The sequence below is a fragment of the Zootoca vivipara genome, chromosome 7, assembly GCF_963506605.1.
Source record: "Zootoca vivipara chromosome 7, rZooViv1.1, whole genome shotgun sequence".
Classification (NCBI taxonomy): domain Eukaryota; kingdom Metazoa; phylum Chordata; class Lepidosauria; order Squamata; family Lacertidae; genus Zootoca; species Zootoca vivipara.
Window position 1 is genome coordinate 49,614,998 of NC_083282.1, and position 25,343 is coordinate 49,640,340.

The 25,343-nt window shown below is 39.6% G+C and overlaps 1 protein-coding gene across 2 annotated transcripts in view; it reads right to left on the reverse strand.

Annotated features, from left to right (window-relative positions):
- Positions 1–25,343, reverse strand: part of FKBP5 (FKBP prolyl isomerase 5) — a 48,821-nt gene that overhangs the window by 21,530 nt on the left and 1,948 nt on the right. The window contains exons 2-4 of one of the 2 annotated variants that reach the window (XM_035121258.2): positions 5,464–5,590; positions 3,856–4,000; positions 1,028–1,170 (exon numbers count right to left, since the gene is read on the reverse strand). In XM_035121258.2, coding sequence (XP_034977149.1) covers positions 1,028–1,170; positions 3,856–4,000; positions 5,464–5,568 — 393 coding nt within the window. In that variant the 5' untranslated portion in view covers positions 5,569–5,590. Of the gene's footprint in view, positions 1–1,027; positions 1,171–3,829; positions 4,001–5,463; positions 5,591–25,343 lie in introns of those variants that run through there. The other variant, XM_035121259.2, reaches the window with a different exon arrangement.

Below are 25,343 nucleotides of genomic sequence, written 5' to 3' on the forward strand. Positions count from 1 at the left end.
GGCTCAAGTAGAGAAACAGCAAGCACCAAAATAATTAAGCACCCTTCCCTTTTGTTTTACCAATCAACGGTGTCCCTTGGAAGCTGTTTTTCTTTGAAAAAGGTTAACAAATACTGTATAGGTAGGTTGGTTGATATTGGAGTTCAACATGTTTCCACATAATGTGTGCTATACTCTTCTGCATCCTTGCCAACTCTTCCAATTCTGGTGAGCAGGAATAGGGAGGCAGAGAGATTACTGGGAAAGAGGTGAAGAGTTACCTGAATTTAGTTTCACCTTCAATGGGCTGATGATTAGTATTATCAGAATTAACAGTGGCATCCCACTTTATTTAGATCCAAAAACAGTATACGTATTTTCCCTGGGCTATCAATCAAAGTGGTCCCCAACTGCATTTTAGCCTTTACAGGAAGATTCCCATGACAATATCCTATCTAATTAACTCAGGGCCTCTCCCAACACTGTGGATGGATTCATGATCATTCCTAGTTTGCTTCACTTCTGCCCATAAAACATTGTGCTGCACATCTGCTAGTACAGTGGTACCTCGGTTTATGAACACAATTGGTTCCGGAAGTCTGTTCATAAACTGAAGCGTTCATAAACTGAAGCGAACTTTCCCATTGAAAGTAATGGAAAGTGGATTAATCCGTTCCAGATGGTCCGCGGAGTAACCGTTCATAAACTGAAGCGAACTTTTCCATTGAAAGTAATGGAAAGTGGATTAATCCGTTCCAGACGGGTCCGCAAAGTACTTAAACTGAAGCGTTCATAAACTGAAACATGGGTGTAATTGGTTCCGGAAGTCTGTTCATAAACTGAAGCGTTCATAAACTGAAGCGAACTTTCCCATTAAAAGTAATGGAAAGTGAATTAATCCGTTCCAGATAGGTCCGCGGCGTTCATAAACCGAAAATTCATAAACCGAGGTGTTCATAAACCGAGGTTCCACTGTACTGGCAAATTACACTCACTAGGTAACATTGTACTTAGTCAAAATAAAATAAGCAAATAAAGATACACTTACCTCAAAGAAGAGTGTTGCATTTGAGGGGATCTTTGGGACACTGCCAGCAGAACCATATGCATATTCTGGTTTACACAACAAGTGGCAGATCTCCCCCCTTTTCATGGTGGAAACCCCAATATCCCATGCCTTAATGACCTGGCCTAATAACAAGAAATTTCAATTTAAAAGTTTCAGTTAGTAAGCTTACCAAAGCAAGACACAGACACATTTTTTTAAAAAATGTTTACAATTTGTGATCATTTAGACATGTATAGTGGTCAAATACGGTAACCGAACTGTTATGCAAAATCCATGATACTAAACTGTGTGCTTCTATTGCTTCTGCATCAGATAGTTGCTCGAGTAAGTTGCAGCTTATTTTTGTTTACGTACACTGCTATCTGGAAACAACATTTGTTTAAGCAAGGGTGGTCTTGGTCTGATTCAAACACAATACTAAACTACGTATATTTTAGCATTAGGTGCATAAGCAACAGCAAGCCTTGGTCTATGTGCATGATAAAAAGAAATTTAAATCTTTTGATCATTGTTTAGAACAAACTGCAGTTTCCCTGTTTATTTGAATATGGGAAACTGTTGTTTACATAAAGCAATAGTTAGGTAACAAGCCAGAATATCAAACTAGACTAACACAAGGAATGTTAAACCATCATTTAGCACTAGCAGCCTTCTCTTGTCACTTTTAACCCTGGTTATGATTTAAAGCTGAACACACATCATGCTGATTCCCAGTGCAAAAACTGACTACTTTGCACCTCTCTGCTCCTGCCATGCTGCTAAACCCAGGTCTGAACCCATGTCTGAACCCAGGTTCAAGGTTTGTTCAGAGAGAGAGAGAGAGAGAGAGAATCAAGCTTGGGTTCAGTTTAGCTCCTGGCATTACAGCAGGACTGGTGAAGGAGTGAAATAGTTGTGGTTTTCATGCTGTGCAGTAGCAGGCTAACATGTTCACTTTTAAACCACATTTAAAGTTTATGGTTGAAAGCGTGAGTGGAGAAGATTTTTCAGCTCATGGGCTGTGGTGCCATCTAGGCAACTCTCCAGGGTCCACATGGCAATGGTAGGTGGGGCCAGAGGCAAAAGTGGGCAAGACCAAAGCAAATGAGAATTTTACCTTTGCAAGGTAAGCTAGTTTCTACACACACTTACACACCCCTCTCTACCTTCCATTCAGGCAAGCATGATCGGATTTCCAGGACACTTTCAAGGAGAGTATAAAGCAGGGTCTGGGGTGGGGTGTGACCTGGGGAGAGTCCAGAGAGGGCTGGAGGGCTACACATGGCTCCCAGGCCTCAATGTTTCCCATCCCAGGGCAAGGTACCTATAATTTAAGAACTAGAGCAAGGCTGGGGACAGAAGAAAAATCAACATACCCCAATGGAAAGCAATGAAGATGGAGCACATGTTAATACCAAACATGGCCATATGAACAAATATCATGAGAACAGCTCGCTGGGTCTATGGAGCTGTAGCTATTAATTTTTGGTCATCCATTTATTCTAAAGAACTCCCAAAGCATAACAAAACTTATAAAATCAAAAGCAAAGAGATAAGTTAAGCAAACCAATACTTTTTTTGAAACCATTAAATGCTTGCCAGAAAGCAATGATCTCATTTTTGCTGAAAGATTCTCAGCTTCAATATTTCATATAGCAGTTGAGCACGGATTCTACAAAGCTGGGCATAGTTACAGAAAATGTCTCAGTGGAACACACTGCAGCTGAGAAGTAGAGCACACTCTCAGGGGGCAACTCCATCCGCAATAAATTTTTTTTGTATTTCTTCCAGTTTACAGTAACTGCTCATTCTTGTTTGAATTCAGGTATAGAAGACAAACTTGGGAGTTTAAAACCTCTAAATAATAATCACAAGACTCTAAAGGGTTTGTGAATTATTAGTGATACTTCAAGAAAACATTTGCCCTAATAAATCTGTTTCCTGCATTGCAGGGAGTTAGACTACGGTAGATGACCCATCTAACTCTACAATTCCGTGATTCTATGTTAGTTTTTAAGATGCCACAATCCTTAACAAGCTGTTGATGCTACAGACTAACAACTATTGTGTGCTGATTAACAAAAGATGTCAACACTCTCAATGCAACTGTGTCCAGAGAACAGTAGAGGGAAACCAAAAGTGAACATTTTGTTAATGATCAAAAAGGATTGTCCTAGAGCAGTGGTCTGCAGACCCTAGGGGGTCCATGTAACCCACCCAAGAGGTCAGTGGCAGCATTCACATAACAAAAACTACCATAGAGATATGTATCTATTTTTTCAGAAGTAAGGGGGTCCATAGTTTGGCATAGTTTGGCTTTTGAAAAACAGGGGCCCACTTAGCTAATTGGGAACCACTGTTCTAGAGTCCTAGAGTTATAATTTAATGAGTAGTAACTACACTCTTTTAATCTATTATTTTCTTTCTGCCACTAAACAGATTCCTAGTTATTTAGATTAACTATAGTAGGACTGATGAGTACATTTAGAGGTGCCCTTTCTGGTAGCAGGTGCCAAAGAAGACTGTTGCCTGAGACTTAGGAGAGGTGCTGCCAATGGCCTCTTTCAGTAGAAGGCAGCTTCATATAGGTTTCTGCCATTGAGATGGCAGGTTGAACAATCAGATTCTTTTCCTTTGTTGCTCTGCGATTAGGTTTGAAAAGTAATAGCAAAACAAGACATCTTCCAATACTCAGCTCTTTCCCTGCTTGCTCTCAGTCACAGTCTTTCTGAAAACAGGATTATAAACAAACTGTAATTTAATTGGCAAGAACCCATTTTATATCCCTAAGGCTCTCTTTACCTTTCTCCACCTTTTCCATTCTTTACCTTTGCCCAGGCTGAAGATAAATGGCTCATTCCTGTCACGGCTGGAATCAAACTTTTTCCCATTGGCCAGCTTTCCTTTGTAGTGGACATAAACCTTATCTCCAATCATGGGAGATTCATCATTATTCCCTGGCCTCTTCACAATCTAGAATGAAGATATGAAAAAAGAAATTGATATCCGAAATAAGAGCTCATGTGCATCGGCTAACCTATTTCAGAGGGTCTTTCATGTTAGTTCAGCACACTGATTTGTAAATTTGCGCTCTACATCCATATACGGGGAATGAGGGGTATCTGAAAATCTATCACTAGATTGCAAATGAGGAATTGCATATGGATCACTTCCTAGAAATTATAGTTCTTTCAATCCATTCAGTTGTATTTGATGAACCTCAATCTATTAGTTTTCATTGTTTTCTAACCCAGAATGCTTCACACAACCAAAAGCTGTGTTTATATGTTTGGTCAATCAGCCATATGAGGGCCAATAAAGATAAACAAATTTGCAGTGGACAGTGGAACACATTGCAGGAGGCCACACAAAGAAGATCTAGAAGAGTTTCATTATAGACCCAAATCTCTGTTCATCATATGATGATGCCTGGTCTACCACATACTGTATAGCAGAATGAGGTAAAGAGCTTTATCCACTCCAGGCTAGGTAAGGTAGGTTGTGATTCCTTAAGGACAAGCCTTTTAGTTGTAACATTTAATATGTCCATTCATCTAGCTCCTCCTTTTATTATATTCTAGTAAAACTAAAACTGGAAACTGGTATGATGGAATTTTAATTTATCGGCTGTATTCAGCCTATTGCTAATGATCTAAAAAGCCAAAAATAGGTTTGGTTCAATATAAAGAGTCATCTGCACCATTGCAATCTTTAAGGCTGCCTAAAGCCAACCTTTTACATTTACCACTCAGGTGCCAATCTAGACCTCCAAGGGCTGCTCCCAAACTTAATTTTCTGGGAAACCCAGTCTGAGTATCTTAAGATTTTCAACTGGTTTTTTATAGCCAAGAATAAGGTAAAATAGAGATGGAGTTTTAAAACTGGCAGAACCTGACAAATATTATTAACTAATTGTTTCTGTGGTGAGGAGGGATACATCAGTGGCACTTCATAAGACTACTTCCTAATTGCCCAAGGCCTCTGAAAGAGGGATGGGTGTTGGTCCATCTGTAGTCCTTCTCCTTGACTCCAGGTTTCTTTTGACTTTGAGGTAAGCTTTGGAAGTCCTTTATGATCTGGTCTTTCAAATCTACTGTTCCTTATGTAAGGTTTTCAAAAACATTTTTAACATCTTGTGATTTTCTTTCCCCCTCTATTCACAAGCCTTTGGAATGGGTCAAGTTATGAATAAAATGAAATGAAATGAAATTAGGTAAGCTGGTTGCAAAATCAATGTAGAGCACTTATATATTTGCTCCAATTACACCATTCAATGGATTTTTCACACACTGAGAATTTTTGTTTTGTTATATTATGTTAAGCAGATATTTTCATAGCAGAATAAGTCTCTGCCTTGCTGTAATGGGAACAGTAAGATACTGGTGTTTGTCCAGGAGCTAGAAAGGAACATTTAATTAGCTTCTTCAAAGCCTCACCTTCAGAACTCCTTTGTCTTTGTTTGGTGTGATATCCTCGCCTTGTTCAACAAGAGTTGCTCTCTGGACATCTCCTTCCTTCTTTGTAGCCTCATCAGTTGTCATGGTCTCATTTCACAGACACAACCTTTATAAACACAAACAGACACAAACAATGAACGAAGAATGATAACCTGTCCTACCTGGGTTCAAAACACCCTTAAAGACTGTTATTTATTATGTCAGCATTGTAAATAATAAAAGCTGAGACAGTATGAATAGAGTAATAAAACTTAACTCCTTATTTGAATCCCTGGACATTCTAACAGAATAATTCAGAGGCAAATACTCACAAAGTAGTAGATTATAACACACACGAATCAATCAAATTCATTAATCTGTGTTTTAGATATTCTCCATTGTACATGGAATATGCGAGAATAAGTTAAAGAGCAACAAAAAAACAAATCTAGAGCCAGTGTATTCAATGGGTGACCTTGGCCCAGTTATGTTCTCTCAGCCTAACCTACCTCACAGGGTTGCTGTGATGACAAAATGGGAGTGAACCATGTATGCTACCTTGAGCTCCTTGAAGGAAAGGCAGGATATAAAATGCAATAAACACAATAAGTAAGCCTAGTCTTCTTATTAGTTAACCACATACAGTACTCTGTCACTATACCAGTGAGTTTTCAATGTATTGTCAAATGCCACTTAATATTTCTTAAGAGAGGCAGAGCAATCCAAATTCCTGACCAAGAACAACAAGGTGGTAGCTCTACCCCCATACTGCCCATGCCTGCCAACACAGGTGATGGTGGGTTTTCACCTGACTGGTACAGCTGAGTAGCCAAAGGATTGGGTCCCTTGGGGAATCCCATGGATTAAAAGCCTCCAGCACTCCATGCCTGCCGTAACATGCCCCATTTTGAGGCTGTTAGCTACCACTAGTGGTGCAACCATGGACAATACCTTCGTATTTGCTGTGGCAGAGCATCACCAGCAGTGATTTTCTCTACCAGTCTCAGGCCTGCACACATTAACCCCTTCAGCCATCAACATCAGAGGGTTAGTATTATGCCTCAAGACTAGCTCTTCTCAATAGGAAAACTAAACCTTATGCTCTGAACTACTCACTAGTCCCATCACCTCTTGGCAAATAGAAGGGGAAGAAATGGAGGCAGTGAGAGATTTTACTTTCTTGGGTTCCATTACCACTGCAGATGGTGACAGCGATCACGAAATTAAAAACACGCCTGCTTCTTGGGAGAAAAGCAATGACAAACCTAGACAGAATCTTAAAAAGCAGAGACATCACCTTGCTGACAAAGGTCCGTATGGTTAAAGCTATGGTTTTCCCAGTAGTGATGTATGGAAGTGAGAGCTGAACCATAAAGTAGGCTGATCGCCGAAGAATTGATGCTTTTGAATTATGGTGCTGGAGGAGACTCTTGAGAGTCCCATGGACTGCAAGAAGATCAAACCTATCCATTCTTAAGGAAATCAGCCCTGAGTGCTCACTGGAAGGACAGATCCTGAAGCTGAGGCTCCAATACTTTGGCCACCTCATGAGAAGAGAAGACTCCCTGGAAAAGACCCTGATGTTGGGAAAGATGGAGGGCACTAGGAGAAGGGGACGACAGAGATGGTTGGACAGTGTTCTTGAAGCTACCAACATGAGTCTGACCAAACTGCGGGAGGCAGTGGAAGACAGGAGTGCCTGGCGTGCTCTAGTCCATGGGGTCACGAAGAGTTGGACACGACTAAACGACTAAACAACAACTCCTCACTGTTTAATGGTAACAGCACTGTTTGTACCAAAATTGCCAACCAACTGGAATTACACCAAACCAGACTGTTTCCATTCTTCTCCACCCTACCACCACCAAACTTTAGTATGCAAACTTAAAATACAGTATTTCATTCTTCAACAGACATGTGTGGTTAAGAGTGTATATGTCTCTGGAGACTCTGAACTGGACACAGCTCCTACAAGGAAGACAGGCAGAAGGTAGATCAGGATCTACTGGTTGATCTGTGGTAGATCAGAACAGTTCTTGACTTGCAGCATAATAAGAATGGTAAGTAAAAAAAAACCACCTAGTCTGCCATAGCCTAAAATCAATGACTTCTCTCTCAGCCTCCATGTTCCTCATCTGTGGAACAGGAGTGTTAATTGGTTGGCTTTGATCAGGTTTTCTGCAGCCCTGCAGCCTAGTTTTGGAGTGCTGTTAGAATCCCTAATCTATAGCCAGTCCAGACATAGATTTATACATCCATAAACTAAGCTAGTGGGAAGGTGATGAAGCAGGTTTAGGAGCTGCGTAGATATAACAAACTAACCTAGATACCTAATTAGATATAACAGAAGATTTAGTAAGCTTATGGACACAACTTGATAAAGATTGTAGGGCACAACCTTAAGTTTTTAAAATCTGTTTCCTAGCAAAGTAATCAGCAAATGCAGAATTAAGAAGCAGTATTTTACACAGAGCAGACATTCAAGTAATTATGACTGTGAAACTTTCCTTTGAAAATAAAGCCAGAAGGAAAATTCATCAGTTCAAAAGGCATTACATACAACCTGAAAGAAAAGGCATTCTGAAAGAATGGACAACACATAGAACTATATTTATTATAAACTGTCCTTTAGCTCTGTCATATTTGTTTCTGAGCAACAGTTAACACAAGCTTGAAAGTGTGCATAATTTTTAATTATTTTTTAATCTATACTCCCTCTATCTAGACTGAGGAACATTACAATCCACTGTACTTTACCAGTGAATGTTTGACAGCAAGGTGATATGTTAAAGCTTTATTTAATTGTGACTCTTTTCAGGATATTTCCTGACATTCTGAATAACACCTGAACTATAAGATAGTTTTTTAGAAGAAGCTAGTTAATTTTTTTAATGCTGATCATAAGCCACCTCAAAATGTAAACAGTACAATGCTATAATGTACTTAAACAATAAACTTAAGTGTGTGCACGCGCATGTACGTATACATACATACATACCGGTACATACATACATACATACATACATACACACACTTGGGAACTGCAACCACAAATGTTTTTAACTGATTTCATAATTTAAAATGTTAAAAATTTAAGGCCAGAAACTCAATATTAGGAGCTTTGAATGCCTTGGACTGATGTTTGGAGCTGTTTTAGTGTGGTTTCTAATTCTGAAGTGGTTCCAGGAAGAACACAATGTGCCATCTTTGGTAGTGAGTCAGGTATCAAAATAACTGACTAATGTGGTAATAGAGTAATGAAGATTTTTCTTTTCAGAACACCACAGCTGAGCTTGCAGGAAAAATTAATGGCAGTCATGAAGAGCACAATATTACTTAATGTTATTACTGTTCCAGTGAGATAAGCTTAAGGTGTGTATTTTGTAATAGCAAGCATCTTTGTTAGAGCCAGTATTTTGTTGTTGTTGTTGTTTAGTTGTGTCCGACTCTTCGGGACGCCATGGACCAGAGCAAGCCAGGCACTCCTGTCTTGCACTGCCTCCCGCAGTTTGGTCAAACTCATGTTCGTAGCTTCGAGAACACTGTCCAACCATCTCGTCCTCTGTCGTCCCCTTCTCCTAGTGCCCTCCATCTTTCCCAACATCAGGGTCTTTTCCAGGGAGTCTTCTCTTCTCATGAGGTGGCCAAAGTATTGGAGCCTCAGCTTCAGGATCTGTCCTTCCAGCGAGCACTCAGGGCTGATTTCCTTAAGAATGGATAGGTTTGATCTTCTTGCAGTCCATGGGACTCTCAAGAGTCTCCTCCAGCACCATAATTCAAAAGCATCAATTCTTCGGCGATCAGCCTTCTTTATGGTTCAGCTCTCACTTCCATACATCACTACTGGGAAAACCATAGCTTTAACCATACGGACCTTTGTCGGCAAGGTGATGTCTCTGCTTTTTAAGATGCTGTCTAGGTTTGTCATTGCTTTAATCTTGTGACTGCTGTCACCATCTGCAGTGATCAAGAAGCCGAAGAAAGTAAAATCTCTCACTGCCTCCATTTCTTCCCCTTTTATTTGCCAGGAGGTGATGGGACCAGTGGCCATAATCTTGGGTTTTTTGATGTTGAACTTCAGACCATATTTTGCGCTCTCCTCTTTCACCCTCATTAAAAGGTTCTTTAATTCCTCCTCACTTTCTGCCATCAAGGTTGTGTCATCTGCATATCTGAGGTTGTTGATATTTCTTCCAGCAATCTTAATTCTGGCTTGGGATTCATCTAGTCCAGCCTTTCGCATGATGAATTCTGCATATAAGTTAAATAAACAGGGAGACAATATACAACCTTGTCGTACTCCTTTCCCAATTTTGAACCAATCAGTCGTTCCTTATCCAGTTCTAACTGTAGCTTCTTGTCCCACATAGAGATTTCTCAGGAGACAGATGAGGTGATCAGGCACTCCCATTTCTTTAAGAACTTGCCATAGTTTGCTGTGGTCGACACAGTCAAAGGCTTTTGTATAGTCAATGAAGCAGAAGTTTTTCTGGAACTCTCTAGCTTTCTCCATAATCCAGCGCATGTTTGCTATTTTGTCTCTGGTTCCTCTGCCCCTTCGAAATCCGGCTTGCACTTCTGGGAGTTCTCGGTCCACATACTGCCTAAGCCTGCCTTGTAGAATTTTAAGCATAACCTTGCTAGCGTGTGAAATGAGTGCAATTGTGCGGTAGTTGGAGCATTCTTTGGCACTGCCCTTCTTTGGGATTGGGATGTAGACTGATCTTCTCCAATCCTCTGGATATTGCTGAGTTTTCCAAACTTGCTGGCATATTGGGTGTAGCACCTTAACAGCATCATCTTTTAAAATTTTAAATAGTTCAGCTGGAATATCATCACTTCCACTGGCCTTGTTATTAGCAGTGCTTTCTAAGGCCCATTTGACTTCACTCTCCAAGATGTCTGGCTCAAGGTCAGCAACCACACTACCTGGGGTGTACGAGACCTCCATATCTTTCTGGTATAATTCCTCTGTGTATTCTTGCCACCTCTTCTTGATGTCTTCTGCTTCTGTTAGGTCCTTACCACTTTTGTCCTTTATTATGGTAATCTTTGTACGAAATGTTCCTTTCATATCTCCAATTTTCTTGAACAGATCTCTGGTTTCCCCCATTCTATTGTTTTCCTCTATTTCTTTGCATTGCTCGTTTAAGAAGGCCCTCTTGTCTCTCCTTGCTATTTTTTTGGAAATTTGCATTCAGTTTCCTGTATCTTTCCCTATCTCCCTTGCATTTTGCTTGCCTCCTCTCCCCCGCTATTTGTAAGGCCCCGTTGGACAGCCATTTTGCTTTCTTGCATTTTCTTTTCCTTGGGATGATTTTCGTTGCTGCCTCCTGTATAATGTTATGAGCCTCCATCCATAGTTCTTCAGGCACTCTGTCCACCAAATCTAAATCCTTAAACCTGTTCCTCACTTCCACTGTGTATTCATAAGGGATTTGATTTAGATTGTATCTTACTGGCCCAGTGGTTTTTCCTACTTTCCTCAGTTTAAGCTGGAATTTTGCTATAAGAAGCTGATGATCTGAGTTACAGTCAGCTCCAGGTCTTGTTTTTGCTGACTGTATAGAGCTTCCCCATCTTTGGCTGCAGAGAATATAATCAATCTGATTTTGATGCTGCCCATTTGGTGATATCCATGTGTAGAGTCGTCTCTTGTGTTGTTGGAAAAGAGTATTTGTGATGACCAGCTTGTTCTCTTGACAGAACTCTATTAGCCTATGCCCTGCTTCATTTTGAACTCCAAGGCCAAACTTGCCAGTTGTTCCTTTTATCTCTTGATTCCCTACTTTAGCATTCCAATCCCCTGTAATGAGAAGAACATCCTTCTTTGGTGTCATGTTCTTCATTACAGCTTTTGCCACTCTTTTGCTGACTATGAGGGCCACTCCATTTCTTCTACAGGATTCTTGCCCACAGTAGTAGATATGATAGTCATCCGAACTGAATTCGCCCATTCCCTTCCATTTTAGTTCACTGCTGCCCAGGATGTCAATATTTATTCTTGTCATCTCATTTTTGACCACATCCAGCTTACCTTCATCCATGATTCTTACATTCCAGGTTCCTATGCAATATTTTTCTTTACAGCATCGGACTTTCCTTTCGCTTCCAGGCATATCCGCAACTAAGTGACCTTTCGGCTTTGGCCCAGCCGCTTCATCAGCTCTGAATCTACTTGTACTTGTCCTCCGCTCTTCCTCAGTGGCATGTTGGACGCCTTCCGACCTGAGGGGCTCATCTTCCAGCATCATAACTTTTATATGCCTGTTGTCTTTGTCCATGGAGTTTTCTTGGCAGGGATACTGGAGTGGCTTGCCAGTTCCTTCTCCAGGTGGATCGCGTTTAGTCAAAACTCTCCACTATAACCTGTCCATCTTGGGTGGCCCTGCATGGCATAGCTCATAGCTTCTCTGAGTTATTCAAGCCCCTTCGCCACGACAAGGCATTGATCCATGAAGGGGCCATGAAGAGCCAGTATTATGCTCTCCAAATAGGTAAATCTCAGGATGTCAATAGATTAAACCCCATTTGGTTCCCCTGCAGTACAAATCCAGAGGCAGCATGAATCCAGAATGCCTTATATACATCAAATACAAAAATAATATGGTTTTATTGAAACGAGCATAACTGAGCAATAGTAGTTATGATGACAGCCTCGTGAGATTTTCTTGCACAGATATAATTTTCATGCATGTCAAAATGTGTACACAGTGCCAGGTGTTAAAGTTAATGCATGAGTTTATTTGCTACATCAGGAAGTTAGGTATGCCCAGGTTGTCTTAGTGAAAGGAGTCATGATTAATTCTTCATTGCAAATGGTAGAAAGGGTCCAGCAGGTTAGCAGATGGTGCAGTATGAAAATAAAAAACTTGCATGTCCCAATATTATCACTATACTCAGCTAAGCTCTCAGATGGGGAGAAAGTTCTGTAATCAGACTATAACCACCAAGAATACTCTGCATGGATACCCACCATTGTTCTTAGACGCCAGGGGCAGGGTGGTAGGTGTATTTTGATAGTATACAATATATTATTTGGCAAGGTTTACAGGGCTGGACAAACTATTTTCTGGTGAGGGTCTTGGAGCCAGAACCAAGGTTGGGTGAGCTGACTTCTTTTCTCTTTCTTCATACCATTCTTCTCTCTTTTTCTTCATACCATTCTTCTCTCTTTTTCTTTCTCTTCCTTGTCACCTGTTTGATATTAGGTCCTCAGCATGTTTGGATTATTGGTGCTGAATATCAAAGTAAATTCTAAAATAGTGTAGGAAATATTCTGTCTGTGACTTCCTGTTGCATATATAACATTCTTAGGTGGATTTCTTTTTCTAGAAAAAGAAAAGGCTCAATAATTTGTATGATTGACTTGCAAAAATCTGTTTAGTCATGAATGCATATTTTCTGAATTGTAAGAACATTAGCGCAGATGGGTGCTTTGTTTTGCTACAGTATACTGATTACCAGCCATCTCAATCTGGAGAGAGGAGACTGTTAAATGAGAGCCAATATTTTCAGTTACTTGTGCTAATGTGCTGGCTGTATTTGTGAAACAACAGACATGCAAGAAGAAAAATGACAGAATTCTCTTTAGCACTTTCTAAATGAATTTTTCTTTAGCTGGGTTAAAAAATGAGAACTCTAAATGGTACAGAATTCTTTCTGGGTCAATAACATAAGATGCTTTGCCATTTGTGTGTCCTGGTTAACATGGTAGTTGTTCAAACACTCTCAAATATTACCTTCTCAAGTAGGGCAGCTTTTGATTTTTCCAAAGTTCCTTAATGCAGCTCAGTTAAGCAAGTATCTTATTTCATTTTCAGTTAATGCTGTTTGCCTATAACTACACTTTAAATGTGGACTAGCCTCCAGATGTTGGGTCACAGACTTTAACGAGGTTTTCAAAATTGATTTATAGAATATACAGGCATATTAAGTTTAGGGATCATCTGTAACAATGTGGGAGAACAAAACAAAATAGCAATCAGCCCCCTTCTATAGTTCTATAAATAAGTTATGTAGCTGCATGAAGCTAATTTTTACAGGTTATAAGCAACAGGAAACAATCTTCTCAACAAATTGATAAGGTAGGGAGAACAACAGGCCAAAACCCATTAGCAGAATCTAGATCAGGTATAGGCAACCTTGGCTCTCCAGATGTTTTGGAACTACAACTCCCATGATCCCTAGCTAACAGGGCCAGTGGTCAGGGATCATGGGAGTTGTAGTTCCAAAACATCTGGAGAGCTAAGGTTGCCTATGCCTAATCTAGATGTTAGGGATATGACAGATTGTCTTGAAATAAAACTTGGGGCTTGCCAATCAATCATTTTCATTATTAGAGGTTTTCATACGCTTCTATAAAGGACCATTCACTCACTGGAAAAGTAAATTTGGGGGGGGGGGAGATGCAGATCCAAATGTTGGCACAACCACCCCAATTCTCTCCATCTTAGAGTTGGGGGTGACTGCAGTTGCACAGAAGTGTCTGCTGAAAGCAAGCATTTTAAGGGTGGGCATGCAGGTGGAATATTGCACATCTTTCTGACCATCACCACTGCTTCCTGCTCATGCTTGAATTCAGGTCATTAGCTGGATGGCTTCAGGAGTACAAATCCTCCCTTTTTGTATACAAACTCTTACAAGTGGGACAGTTTCTGCTGTAATGAGGATGCCACAATATTCTCTCCCCCTTCCCTGCAACTATCACACAACCAGAATCCACAAACACCACAATTAGCAGGTACTACATGAACAACCAGACCACTATAACTTCAGCCTCCTGCTTTCTGCATAAACTCTAGATAGTGATGGCTAAACCATGGACCTCAATATGTTGTTGCACTATAGCTACCATCATCCACATGCTTGCTGGACACTCAACAGCTTTTAGAGGGCTATGGTTCAGGAACCTCTGCCCTAGCTGCTTTCTTAGTCCAATTACCATTTGGTCATGAGAAAAACAGCTGGTGGGGGCAGTTTCAGGGGGAACCGTCACTCTTAATACCGTATATGATCTATTCTATATTTTGGAAAATGGATTGTTTGTCTGTCTGTCTACAGATTGTCAGCTCTCAAGATATTGTCACCAAATTTGGCATGAGAATTCTCAAGGCGGGGTGGCAGTTTTCATCATAGCTGTCAACTTCCGGATTGGAAAATAAGGGATCAGCAGCCTCACCAGTGGCGCGGCACCGGAAATCGGTTCTGCGCATGTCCAGAACTCCTTCCAAAGTCCCAATATATATTGACTACACTCACTATTTTTTTCTGTTTGTCCTAAGGCATCACATCAATTGCTGGTTAGTGTCCTTGATGAGGATTTTACTTCCAAATTTTGTGTCATGCTTAGTACCTTAATAATGAGGTACAAATGAGGTACAGACATGCGCAGAAGCGACTTCCGGTGCCGGCTCTGCCCATGTCCGGGGCACTGGAAATCGGTTCTGCAATGCGCAGAAGCGACTTCCGGTGCCGGGCTGCCCATGTCCGCATGTCTGGGCACCGGAAATCAGTTCTGTGCATGTCCGGAACCAATTACACCCATGCTTCGGGTTAAGTACGCTTCAGGTTGAGTACTCCGCAGACCCTTCTGGAACGGATTAATCCACTTTCCATTACTTTCAATGGGAAAGTTCACTTCAGTTTATGAACGCTTCAGTTTATGAACAGACTTCCGGAACCAATTGTGTTCATAAACCGAGGTACCACTGTATGAAGCTCCCCTCCCCATTTTAGCAAGCAGTTTTAATGTAAAATGTTTTGTGCTAATGTACAAGCCCCTTTGAAGATAAACTCCCCAAACCAGTCCTGGGGATGGGAACGTCCCTTCAGAGGTGGTTATCATAGCAGCCCATCAGTTGATGGGCACTTACAGCAATCCCCTTTGCCATCTGTAAAAGTTCAATCACCTGATGTCATTATGACCTATCAAAGAGAATGGAGGATTTGGGGAACTGGTCCAGCATCTGGATCAATTCATGGAAATGTGATATACAGTATAAATGAACACCTAAGGATGCCCTTATTAGATGACACCATTTTATTTGCACTTTAGCAATCTGAATTTTTTATAATTCCATATCCACTCCAACAGCTGCAAGTTAGGATGTGCATTTCATGCAAAAAGAATAGAGGGTGGGAATAGTTTATATTTCCCCATACTTTAGCCCTTCTGCTTATGAGTGCAAAAGGTAGAATAACAATAAGAACTCTCTTGCTTTCTCCCTCTCCCTTCTCTTTCCTGCCCAGTAGCCTCCTTGTTTTCAGATCTTTCTGGTCAATTTTTTTTAAAAAAGAATGGCTCTGATCTGTTTAATAAATATATTAAATCTATTAATCTTGTATTTAATTATATATATTAATTGTGTACTGTATATTCATGCAACCTCGGTTTTCAAACGCCTCAGCTGCCGAACATTTTGAAAGCCGAACACCAAGAACCCAGAAGTAAATGCTTCCATTTTCGAACGCGCCTTGGAAGTCGAATGGCTTCCGTGACGTGTTTTTCCATTTTCACCATTCACTTTGCTGACAGCCCTTTGGTTTTCAAATGTTTTGGAAGTCAAACAGACTTCTGAAATAGATTATGTTCGAAAACCGAGGTTCTGCTGTATATTGCAAACACTTTAATTTATGATATGGAAATTTAGGGGGAGAAGAAAGGCTTTACCCGCCCTATTCTTGGAACGTTTCCTAACAATGGTCTATACTAATCTTGTAATAATATTGCTGAGTTTAACTGCTTGCTGCTTGCTCTCTTCTCTGAATAAGTTTTACAGAAACTGGGCTTCCTCTTCATAAAATAAAATTAGCCAACAGCAATCTGTACTTCCAGATTTTTATAAGTTTGAACATTATATTTGGTACTGAAACATGGTTTTTTTCTAAGTTTCCCTTGTTTTCTCAGCAAGCTTAATGGGATTCAGAAACTATTTGGAATTTAAACTGTCCTAGCTCCCCCAAGTGGCAGTATCAATTGTTCAAAAACCTCTGGAATACAAAAAACACTATCGGATTGCTTTAATGGATCAATCCAGTTATGTTTTAATCAACATTTCTCAACATGAATGCAACAATGAGATTGTGTATCAATTATTCATTTAAGTAACGTGGCAGGCAAGGAGAGAGATTGTTTCATATGAAAACAATTCATACTGATAGCATTTTTTATTACACACCAAAAGACTGATTTGACCTAGAACTGTAAGTTTCTGCATTAATTAGGAGCTGACATTCTATGACTACAATCTTATGTATATTTTTGTGGAAGCAAGTCAGATTTTGTTCTGTAATAATTACCTCCAAGAAAATATGCAAAGAATCAAGCCTTTAATAATCTTTCCTCTCCAGTTTCTACTGAAACCCCACTTTTAAACCAACATCAGATTGATCTCATTCAAGTTGAAACCAGATCATTATCTTCCCTCTCATTTCCAGTGTCATTAGCATTATTATCTTCTATTGTAATTGCATTCCTTATAGCAGAATCCTATGCTTTGCAGCAACTTCTGCTGTGTTCAGTGGTGCTTAGTTTGAGATACACAGGATTGCAACCACAAGCTCCATGTTGCTGAACAAAAGAGAATGGGTGGACTCAAGAAACAACTTCTCAAAATCCAGTATTTCTGTTTTTCATTCAGTCTTGGGAAGCTGAAACAGTTGAATATATTCATTTATTGACTGGGACAATTAAAATAATTACAATACTGCTGAACTTTTCCTCTCATTCCTAGGCCCAACAATGTATCAAAGGGGTGGAGAAAAACATGGATTGGTTTTATGTGTGCTTGCAAGGGTACCAGGTAAAATCATTTATTTGTTGAATGTATCTCCAGAACTAGTTGTGATACAGCACTGTATTCCCATAAGATGGCAAACAAATGATTCTAATTGGTTAACATGCAAAGTTATAAATATTCACAATTTGATAACTAAGCAAATTGCAGAGCCGAGTTTAGATTGAGGGCGTGAAATAGGAACACTAGTTCACCCAGGAGGGCCAACAGTGTGTGTTTGTTTATGCAGAGGCAAGTCCCACCAAGAACAATGCAAATAAAAATACAAAATGCCACATACACTATGCAGTACACACAGAGGGGCTTTTCCACATTTCTCTAAAGACACTACCCTGAAATACTGGGAGATCCTTCAGAGCAGCACAATAGGAGAATCACCCTAAACAAATGCACAAAAGTGCCACATATGCAAAAGCACTGTGTGGGTATTCAAAGGTCTCTGAATCCCTGCCTATATGGTGTGAGTATAGCTACCATTCTAATGCAGATGCATAAATTATGAGTAAAGTGTTATTTATTTAGGGAGCTATCCTAACTCCAGAGCAAAGGAACTACAGTACTGCTTTTCCTTGTACCCAGGGTAGCCACCAGATGTCACACACACACACACACTACTTACTTATAGCTCAGGTTTATACATTTTTACTAGGAAACAATTATCACTGATTTCAAAGAAGCCTAGTCTTACTAAATCTCATTCAAGTAAATGATACCTACTTTTAAGTAAATATATGTATAGGCTCAGTTGCTGTGGAAAAGGAAATCACAATTCCTGCCCTTGTTGCTTAGAGCATTCTTTGTCTACTCACAAATCTCTCACTAAAAAGGAGTTCTTTTAGTTTAACAGCAGAGGCTTCAATATGCATATGAAATGGTAGAATGTGGGGGACTATAAGCTGGGGGACAACAACAAAATTGCAGATTACACGTGTTGACTGTAACTTCTTAGCCAAATCTTGTGCTACAGGCCTCTAGTATTTAAAACAATTCCCAATAAAATAGAAAAAATTCCTTCAGTAGCACCTTAAAGACCAACTAAGTTTTTATTTTGGTATGAGCTTTCGTGTGCATGCACACTTCTTCAGATACCAAGCACACGAAAGCTCATACCAAAATAAAAACTTAGTTGGTCTTTAAGGTGCTACTGAAGGAATTTTTTCTATTTTACTTCGATCCAGACCAACACGGCTACCTACCTGTAACCAATTCCCAATAAGAAACTCATCTGATTCCTTCTATACTGCCTTGTTCCCAACACTGGCAACCTAGTAATCCACTCACAAGCATTCCATGATCTTCTGATGGTTCCAAAAATCTCTTAGAAAACTAAAGCATAGATTTAACAATAGTCTATTAAAAGATATTGATCCAGCTTTATATGCACACTGAGCTGTGTGATATTACGAATAAACAATCACTTCTAATCAAAGGAACAAAGTAGACCAGTAGGACCTATATCAATACAGTACTAACTGTAAATGCAACAGTCTCATCCCCACCCCTATGACTCACCTAAGACTCTGTCATTAAAAGTCACTTTTTTACATAGCATTTTTTTATCATCAGCAATACCATTTGATTTCTGACTGTTCTGTTAACCATGTTTTCAGGGATTTTTAACAACTGTCAGAGTTGAAGCCTTGAAGAACTGTTGCTTAGAAGCTCAACCATATAGTTTTTTATGCCATTTATAAAAAACAGTTTGCCTACTGTTGATGAAATCCAAATGATAGCTAGAAACCAGATTTTCTTTATTTTTCTGGTGGGAAATCTAAGGCAACTAGTCACTTCCAAAGTTCTCCTGTGCATCAACGGCAAAGGGCTAGTATACTTTGGACTTTCACCAATATCATTTCCCCCAGTTGTGCTTTATATTTTTATTGATTCAAATGTATATGTTGTTGTATCCTAAAAGCTTAAGACATGTAATAGTATATTAAACACAAACAGACATCCCGTTAAAATAATACTACACCTCAAACCATCTTAACCCATACCAAGAAAAGTGAGTTTGAACAGAAAGATGATACTACACCAAACAAGGACCTTCTGAAGAAGTATGAAGCAGCCACTAGTATCGCTTTCTGGAATATCTCACAGCTGCACAGCACACAAACAGTACCAATAAAATGCAGTCCTAGTCAGTCTCTGAGGGTGCTAAGAGAAGAGAGTTCACAGTAAGGCTTTCTGTGTTCAATAGGTCTTAGACCTTACATTTGTAACCTGTGGGCCCTCTATGTAGCCTTTCATTTTCATTTTCAAATCATTTTATTCTGCATCCATGATGATTTGTGTTCATATCAAGACAATTATCTCATTTTTAATACCATTTATGCCTACAGAAGTTTTTGGGTGGACATACCGCTTTGCTTCCAATCAGTACATGTCCCATAGCTTTCTGCTGAATTTCCGTAACTTTTTATACTACAAATATTCTGTGTGGGGGTTTTTTGGTTCAGTTTTGATTGCACTATAGCACAATAGTGCCCCTCCAGGTGGCAACAACACAGTGCCATATGCATCTTAGGATGAGGATGTGGAGGGTCTAGTAAAAAACAACAATCCAATACTAATGCATTATTATTGCATCAATGACATGTTGCAGAAGACACCTACAGAAGACCACTAGTCTGAAGGAGCCCCTAGGTATGCTGTTATATCTTTTAAAAAATACATATTACCACATTGCACAATTGACACATAGCCATTTTATATTACTGTACTTTTTATTCTATAATGCTACAAGTAAATCCATTATTACATTTTAGGAAGCTTAAATAGACAACTTTTCAGGAGCATTCATGTCACAGGAAGTATCTGAAGTTGCAACTGAATTCTATTCCATGTAGAATTCTGCTCTAGAATCTGATAACAGAATCTGCTTACATGTACCAATAATAATAATAATAATAATAATAATAATAATAATAATAATAATAATACCCCACCCATCTGGCTGGCTTTCCCCAGCTACTCTGGGCGGCTCCCAATAGAATATTAAACACGATAAAAACATCAAACATTAAAAACTTCCCTAAACAGGGCTGCCTGTCAGGCAGTTTTTTATTTCCTTGATATCTGATGGGAGGGCGTATCCAATAGATGTCCATGATATTCGAGTGGCCACATGATCTAGTTGCGATTCCTGCATAGCAGGGGGGTTGGACTAGATAACCATCAGGGTTTATTTCAACTCTACAATTGTATGATACTATGATTCATTGCAATAGCTGTGTTAGACAGAAAAACAACAGTACCGTATTCTCTGCTACACCAGATACTGTGCTTTCAAGTTTTGAAAAAATGCTACCTTGAAATAAGATAAATTTATTGCATATTGACTGGTTGAAGAAGAAAAAAGTAAGCCCTTTAACATCACAGTAAATGCCTGCCTGAATGCTACGTTTATAATCTGTATCTTCCTTTTACAAATTTGTTGTTCTCACTTATTTATCCACAAAACAAGGAAGTTCCCACATCTCATGGAATTACACTAAATTTTTGAGACTGAGGCCAGTCCTTTGTCTCTTTACCTAGTCATTTTAAATCTTACTTTGGTACCTTTTAACTATATATGTGTGAAGTTTAACAACATGAGACCGCCTTCTCCTATTAAGACTTTCCCCTCTCATTTTGATTATATACAGCTTTCAAATCTTTCCCATCATGCCCCTTTGCTACTTATTTGCACATATACCCATAAAGGTGTGTGTGTATATTGTGGGTTTTTTAAGATGTAATTTTTGCAGTGAAAACTAACCATTCACACCCAACAGTGTGAGACAGGAAGACATGATCAAAAAGAGCAGACCTGCTGCCAAAAACAGTGGACCCCAGCTGTTTCACTCTAACCAGATGGAGTGAACAGAAATACCAGAGTTTGGATGCTGCCATTAGTTAAGCATCTAAAGCACCTAAAGCTATTACTGTATTGGCTTTTTAACGTTTTTTGTTTGCTTTTTAAAAATCTATTTAATCATGTTAGGTTTTGACTGAAGTATATGCTCACCCATGTTTCCATTATTTTCTCAACTGTAATGAGGTATAAACTTACTCCCCCCCAAAAAATATTTTATTAGTTTTCAGTATAGCAAAATGAAACTTCCTTCTTAAAATAAGAAATGCTAGAATCCTTGCAGTTTCACCATTCCCAATCTCAATCATTCTCATGCATTCTAATTGTATTACAGTGCTTCAATTTTGATTCAAGAGAAATATCCTTTCAGTTGGGTCTGGAAAAACATTTCAGGGCGCAGTCATGCTCAAGATTTACCAGCTGAGGTGCAAAAGAATTTGGCAGCATCCCCACTATGTTCGCCGAACACTAGATATGTTTCCACAATGACAGATAAAAATAATAATTTAATTGTGCACTCCTGGCTACTTCCCAAACCTGGGTGTTCCAGGTTTAGGGATGAATCCAGCAGTATACTCAAACTGCAAACCTAAGTTTTCAGGTGGGGGGCAGGAGGGATTAAACCCTATCCAGCCTTTTAACTAACCAGGAACAAGTTCTGTCTTGTCTAGATTTAAGTTTCAATTTGTTCACCCTCATCCAGTCCATCACTGACACCACACACCAGTCTAGCACCAAAACAGTTTCCTAAGATTTAGGTGGAATGGAGGGCAAGGATTCCGTACACAAGTGGTGGCTCTCACCTCTCCAAGGAGCCTGTCTGTATCCTCAGGCTGCACAAATTGCAAGGTATTCTTTAACACAGGACAAGCAGGGGCCAGTTATATCCACAGGAATGGTGTCTAGCATCCACGACAGATATGCTGACAGAACACGTGAATAGGATGGACTTATGGGTGGGGCAAGGATGGCACAGGGAAGAAGCACAATTATGCTATACCCTATATTCCTTGGTCATGTCCACACCATACATTTAGAGTGGAACATCGGTTTACGAACACGATCCGTTCCATGGAGGCATTCGTAAACGGAGGAGTTCACTCCCTGAAGGCACGCTTCTGTGCGTGCGCGAAGCGACAATAGAGCGCTTCTGCGCATGCATGAGCTGCGCAGATCACGTCTGCGCATCCGACACCACGGAACCCGGATGTAAACACTTCCGGGTCAGCAGCATTTGTAAACGGGACTATTTGTAAACCGAGGTACCACTGTATAGCATGTGGCTTCCCCCAAAGAATCCTTGGAACAGTAATTTGTTAAGGACGCTGGGAATTGTAGCTCTGTGAGAGTTAAACTACAGTTCCCATTATTATTATTATTTGGGGGGGGGAAGCATGTGCCTTAAATGTATGGTGTGGATGCAACCACTCACTCCAAAACTATAGCCCCTTCAACAATGCAACTTTACACCAACTCTTCCCTTTGGCTGCTTGTAAAAAATATATTTCCCTCCCTGGGTGGATCTTGAGCAAGAGCTCTGTGTGCTCTCTGCAGGTCCCCTGCCAAAGCTATGTGGGTACTGTGTTGTGTGGGCTCTCCTTCCTCCCCTTTGGTGCTGTGTTTCAAAATGCTGATTGCAAAGAGCATAAAGGCCACACTACTGGCATGTCCAACATTTTAATGGCATCCTTATGTGTTTTCCCCTCCTCAGCTAAGCGTACCTTGGATATGGTGGCTATTCTGCTAGCACAGCAGTGGCGTATCTCCACTTCTAACATACAATGAGTACTGTATAGGATTGCTGTGCAAAATTATTGGATGCGTTCATAACGTTTAAAGAAACAGAATAAAATTTTAAAGCACCAGCTCTGTACCAAGATGAAATACTTTAATTCTGAGCCACCAGCACAAAATATTTAGGAATGGAGGGGAATAGAAATTTCCAGAGTTGCCCTCAGAATAGATTCAAAGGAAAAAAGGCCAGAGGAAAGCCATGTTTCAAATACAGCTTTTTTTTGGTTAAAGATATAATTATCTAATTGCATAAAGGTGGCCATGTTTGTTTTTACTGCAAGACACCGAGTCTTATGGCACCCTGACCACTAACAAATGTAGTATGGTACAGTATAAGCTTTTATGGGCCAGGCAAACAAGGAAGGATTATACTTCATGCATTTGATGAAGTGGTTTGGCTGCACAAAACCTTATACCGTAATACAACTGTTAGCCTTCTAGTGCCACAGGATGCTCTATTTTTTAAATGTATTGTTCCTTGGCCAACACTTAAAATATTGATTACTTATGTCTAGTTTCTAAACAGATTTATATGAAAAACAGGCATCAAATGGTTGTGTAGGGGACCAAGAGTGAGGCACACCTATTGCCCCCTCTGAGGCCAAGGAACTGTTTCTTACCAGCACAGCACTGAAAGTACAATATTTCCAATTTCAGTTAAATGCACAAGATTGCTGTCAGTCTGCCTAACCCAATGGGCCTCCTTTATCTACACCACAAACAATCTGGTAAACAGCTCGGAGTTTTCACTACAGTACCGGTACTTCAAAAGTGCAGCACTCAGCTCCATTGGTTTCTCTTTCATTCCAGCTAAGATGACCTACTGGGGTCCTCCCTAGAAGCACCACACTACATGAAGGGTAGTATAATAAGAGCATGTACTCGTTGTAAGGCAAATCCCAGCCCTTCACATAAAACCAGTTGTTACAGCCTTGTATATATCTTGCATGTTTCTTAATCATAATCAATCCTATAAACTGTGTCTCCATAGTGACTCAAAGAGTTCAACCATTAAAGGGTATATGACTGGAACAAATAAAATCACAACTGGGTTGGTAAACAAAACAGATGAATGAATTAGTTATTTCATCTCACTTATGCTAGAACGAAAAAGCACTCAGTGAAGTTTCCACAAAACAAGTTTACAATAACTTTAGTTCTTTCAAGTCCCCTTATACTTTGTAAGGCACTCTTACAGAAGCTGTGAAGGGGAAAGGTGCTTAATCATACTACGATGAATTGATTTCCATCCACAACTCCTGGCCACCAATCTGCCTTTATCTCCTCCCCCACTCCATCCCCCAGTTCTAGACACAAGTATATTTTGACTTAGAGGTTACTGACATAGAAACGAGTACTCTTCATAAAGTGCAACTAGTATACTTTTGTATTCTACAGAAAAATTCCTGGCAATTTAAACACTGAAATGCATCCTTTTATCCTTCACTTAGTATTGGTTCCTGAAGGATATGCATCTGACCACTGTCAACAGGTAGTTGTTTTCTACCTACCAATATGCTTAACCTAAGGATGGGTAGACCTGGGTAATAATAGTTCTTGTATTTTCAGAGGTTGGGAATCAGCCATTTTTATTATTCTTTTTCCTGGAAGGCCATGCTACAACCTGATGCCACCATAGCACCTAAATACTCTCATTTGAATGTCTGCTACCTCCTCCGCAATTTCATCTTAACACCATGACCATATGCAGATTCCATGGCTGTACCATCAGACAAAAACAGATTTCTCCAACAGATTGCCTTGTTTACCATCTAGTCTGATGAAAACCTTGCACATTATTTTGTGAAATTTCCTTGGCCTAATAAAGGCATTGCCCTAATACAGATTTTGGAATTTTCCTATGAGACATGGCTCATGGCTACCTTTACTTTTTCTCAGAAAGAGGTTATATAATGAATTTTTAAACTCAAAATGTCTGTTAAACTTTACATTAAATTCCATCTTCCTAAAAGGAGTATGAATACAGTGAGTGTAAAATGACGGATCACACAAAAATAACTCAATCAATTAGCATGCTAAGGATCCATGACATTAGAATACTTTTTGTTGAAAATAATTCATGTTGCTCTTTGAAAGGCACTATGAAACATGTTTCTAAGGATTCAAATTGGAAGTTTATTCTTATTTTTTAGATTAGAAGATAAATTACACACCCTTTCAGTTTTACCTTTCATAGTTTTTACAATCCCTTGTTATCAATAAATGTGCCTGTTTATTAGTAGTACATTCATCAAATAAAAAATAAATGCAATAAACTAGCTATTGAAGTTTACTTTTAGCATTTTGCCATTTGTGACCAATGTAATCCAGCCTGGATTACAATCGTGTTGAGAGCACCCTTCTTCTAGTAGGGGTAAACTTTAGCTTTTCTCATAATTTGTACTGGTGTTTGTCCCCCTAAGTGGGTGTTA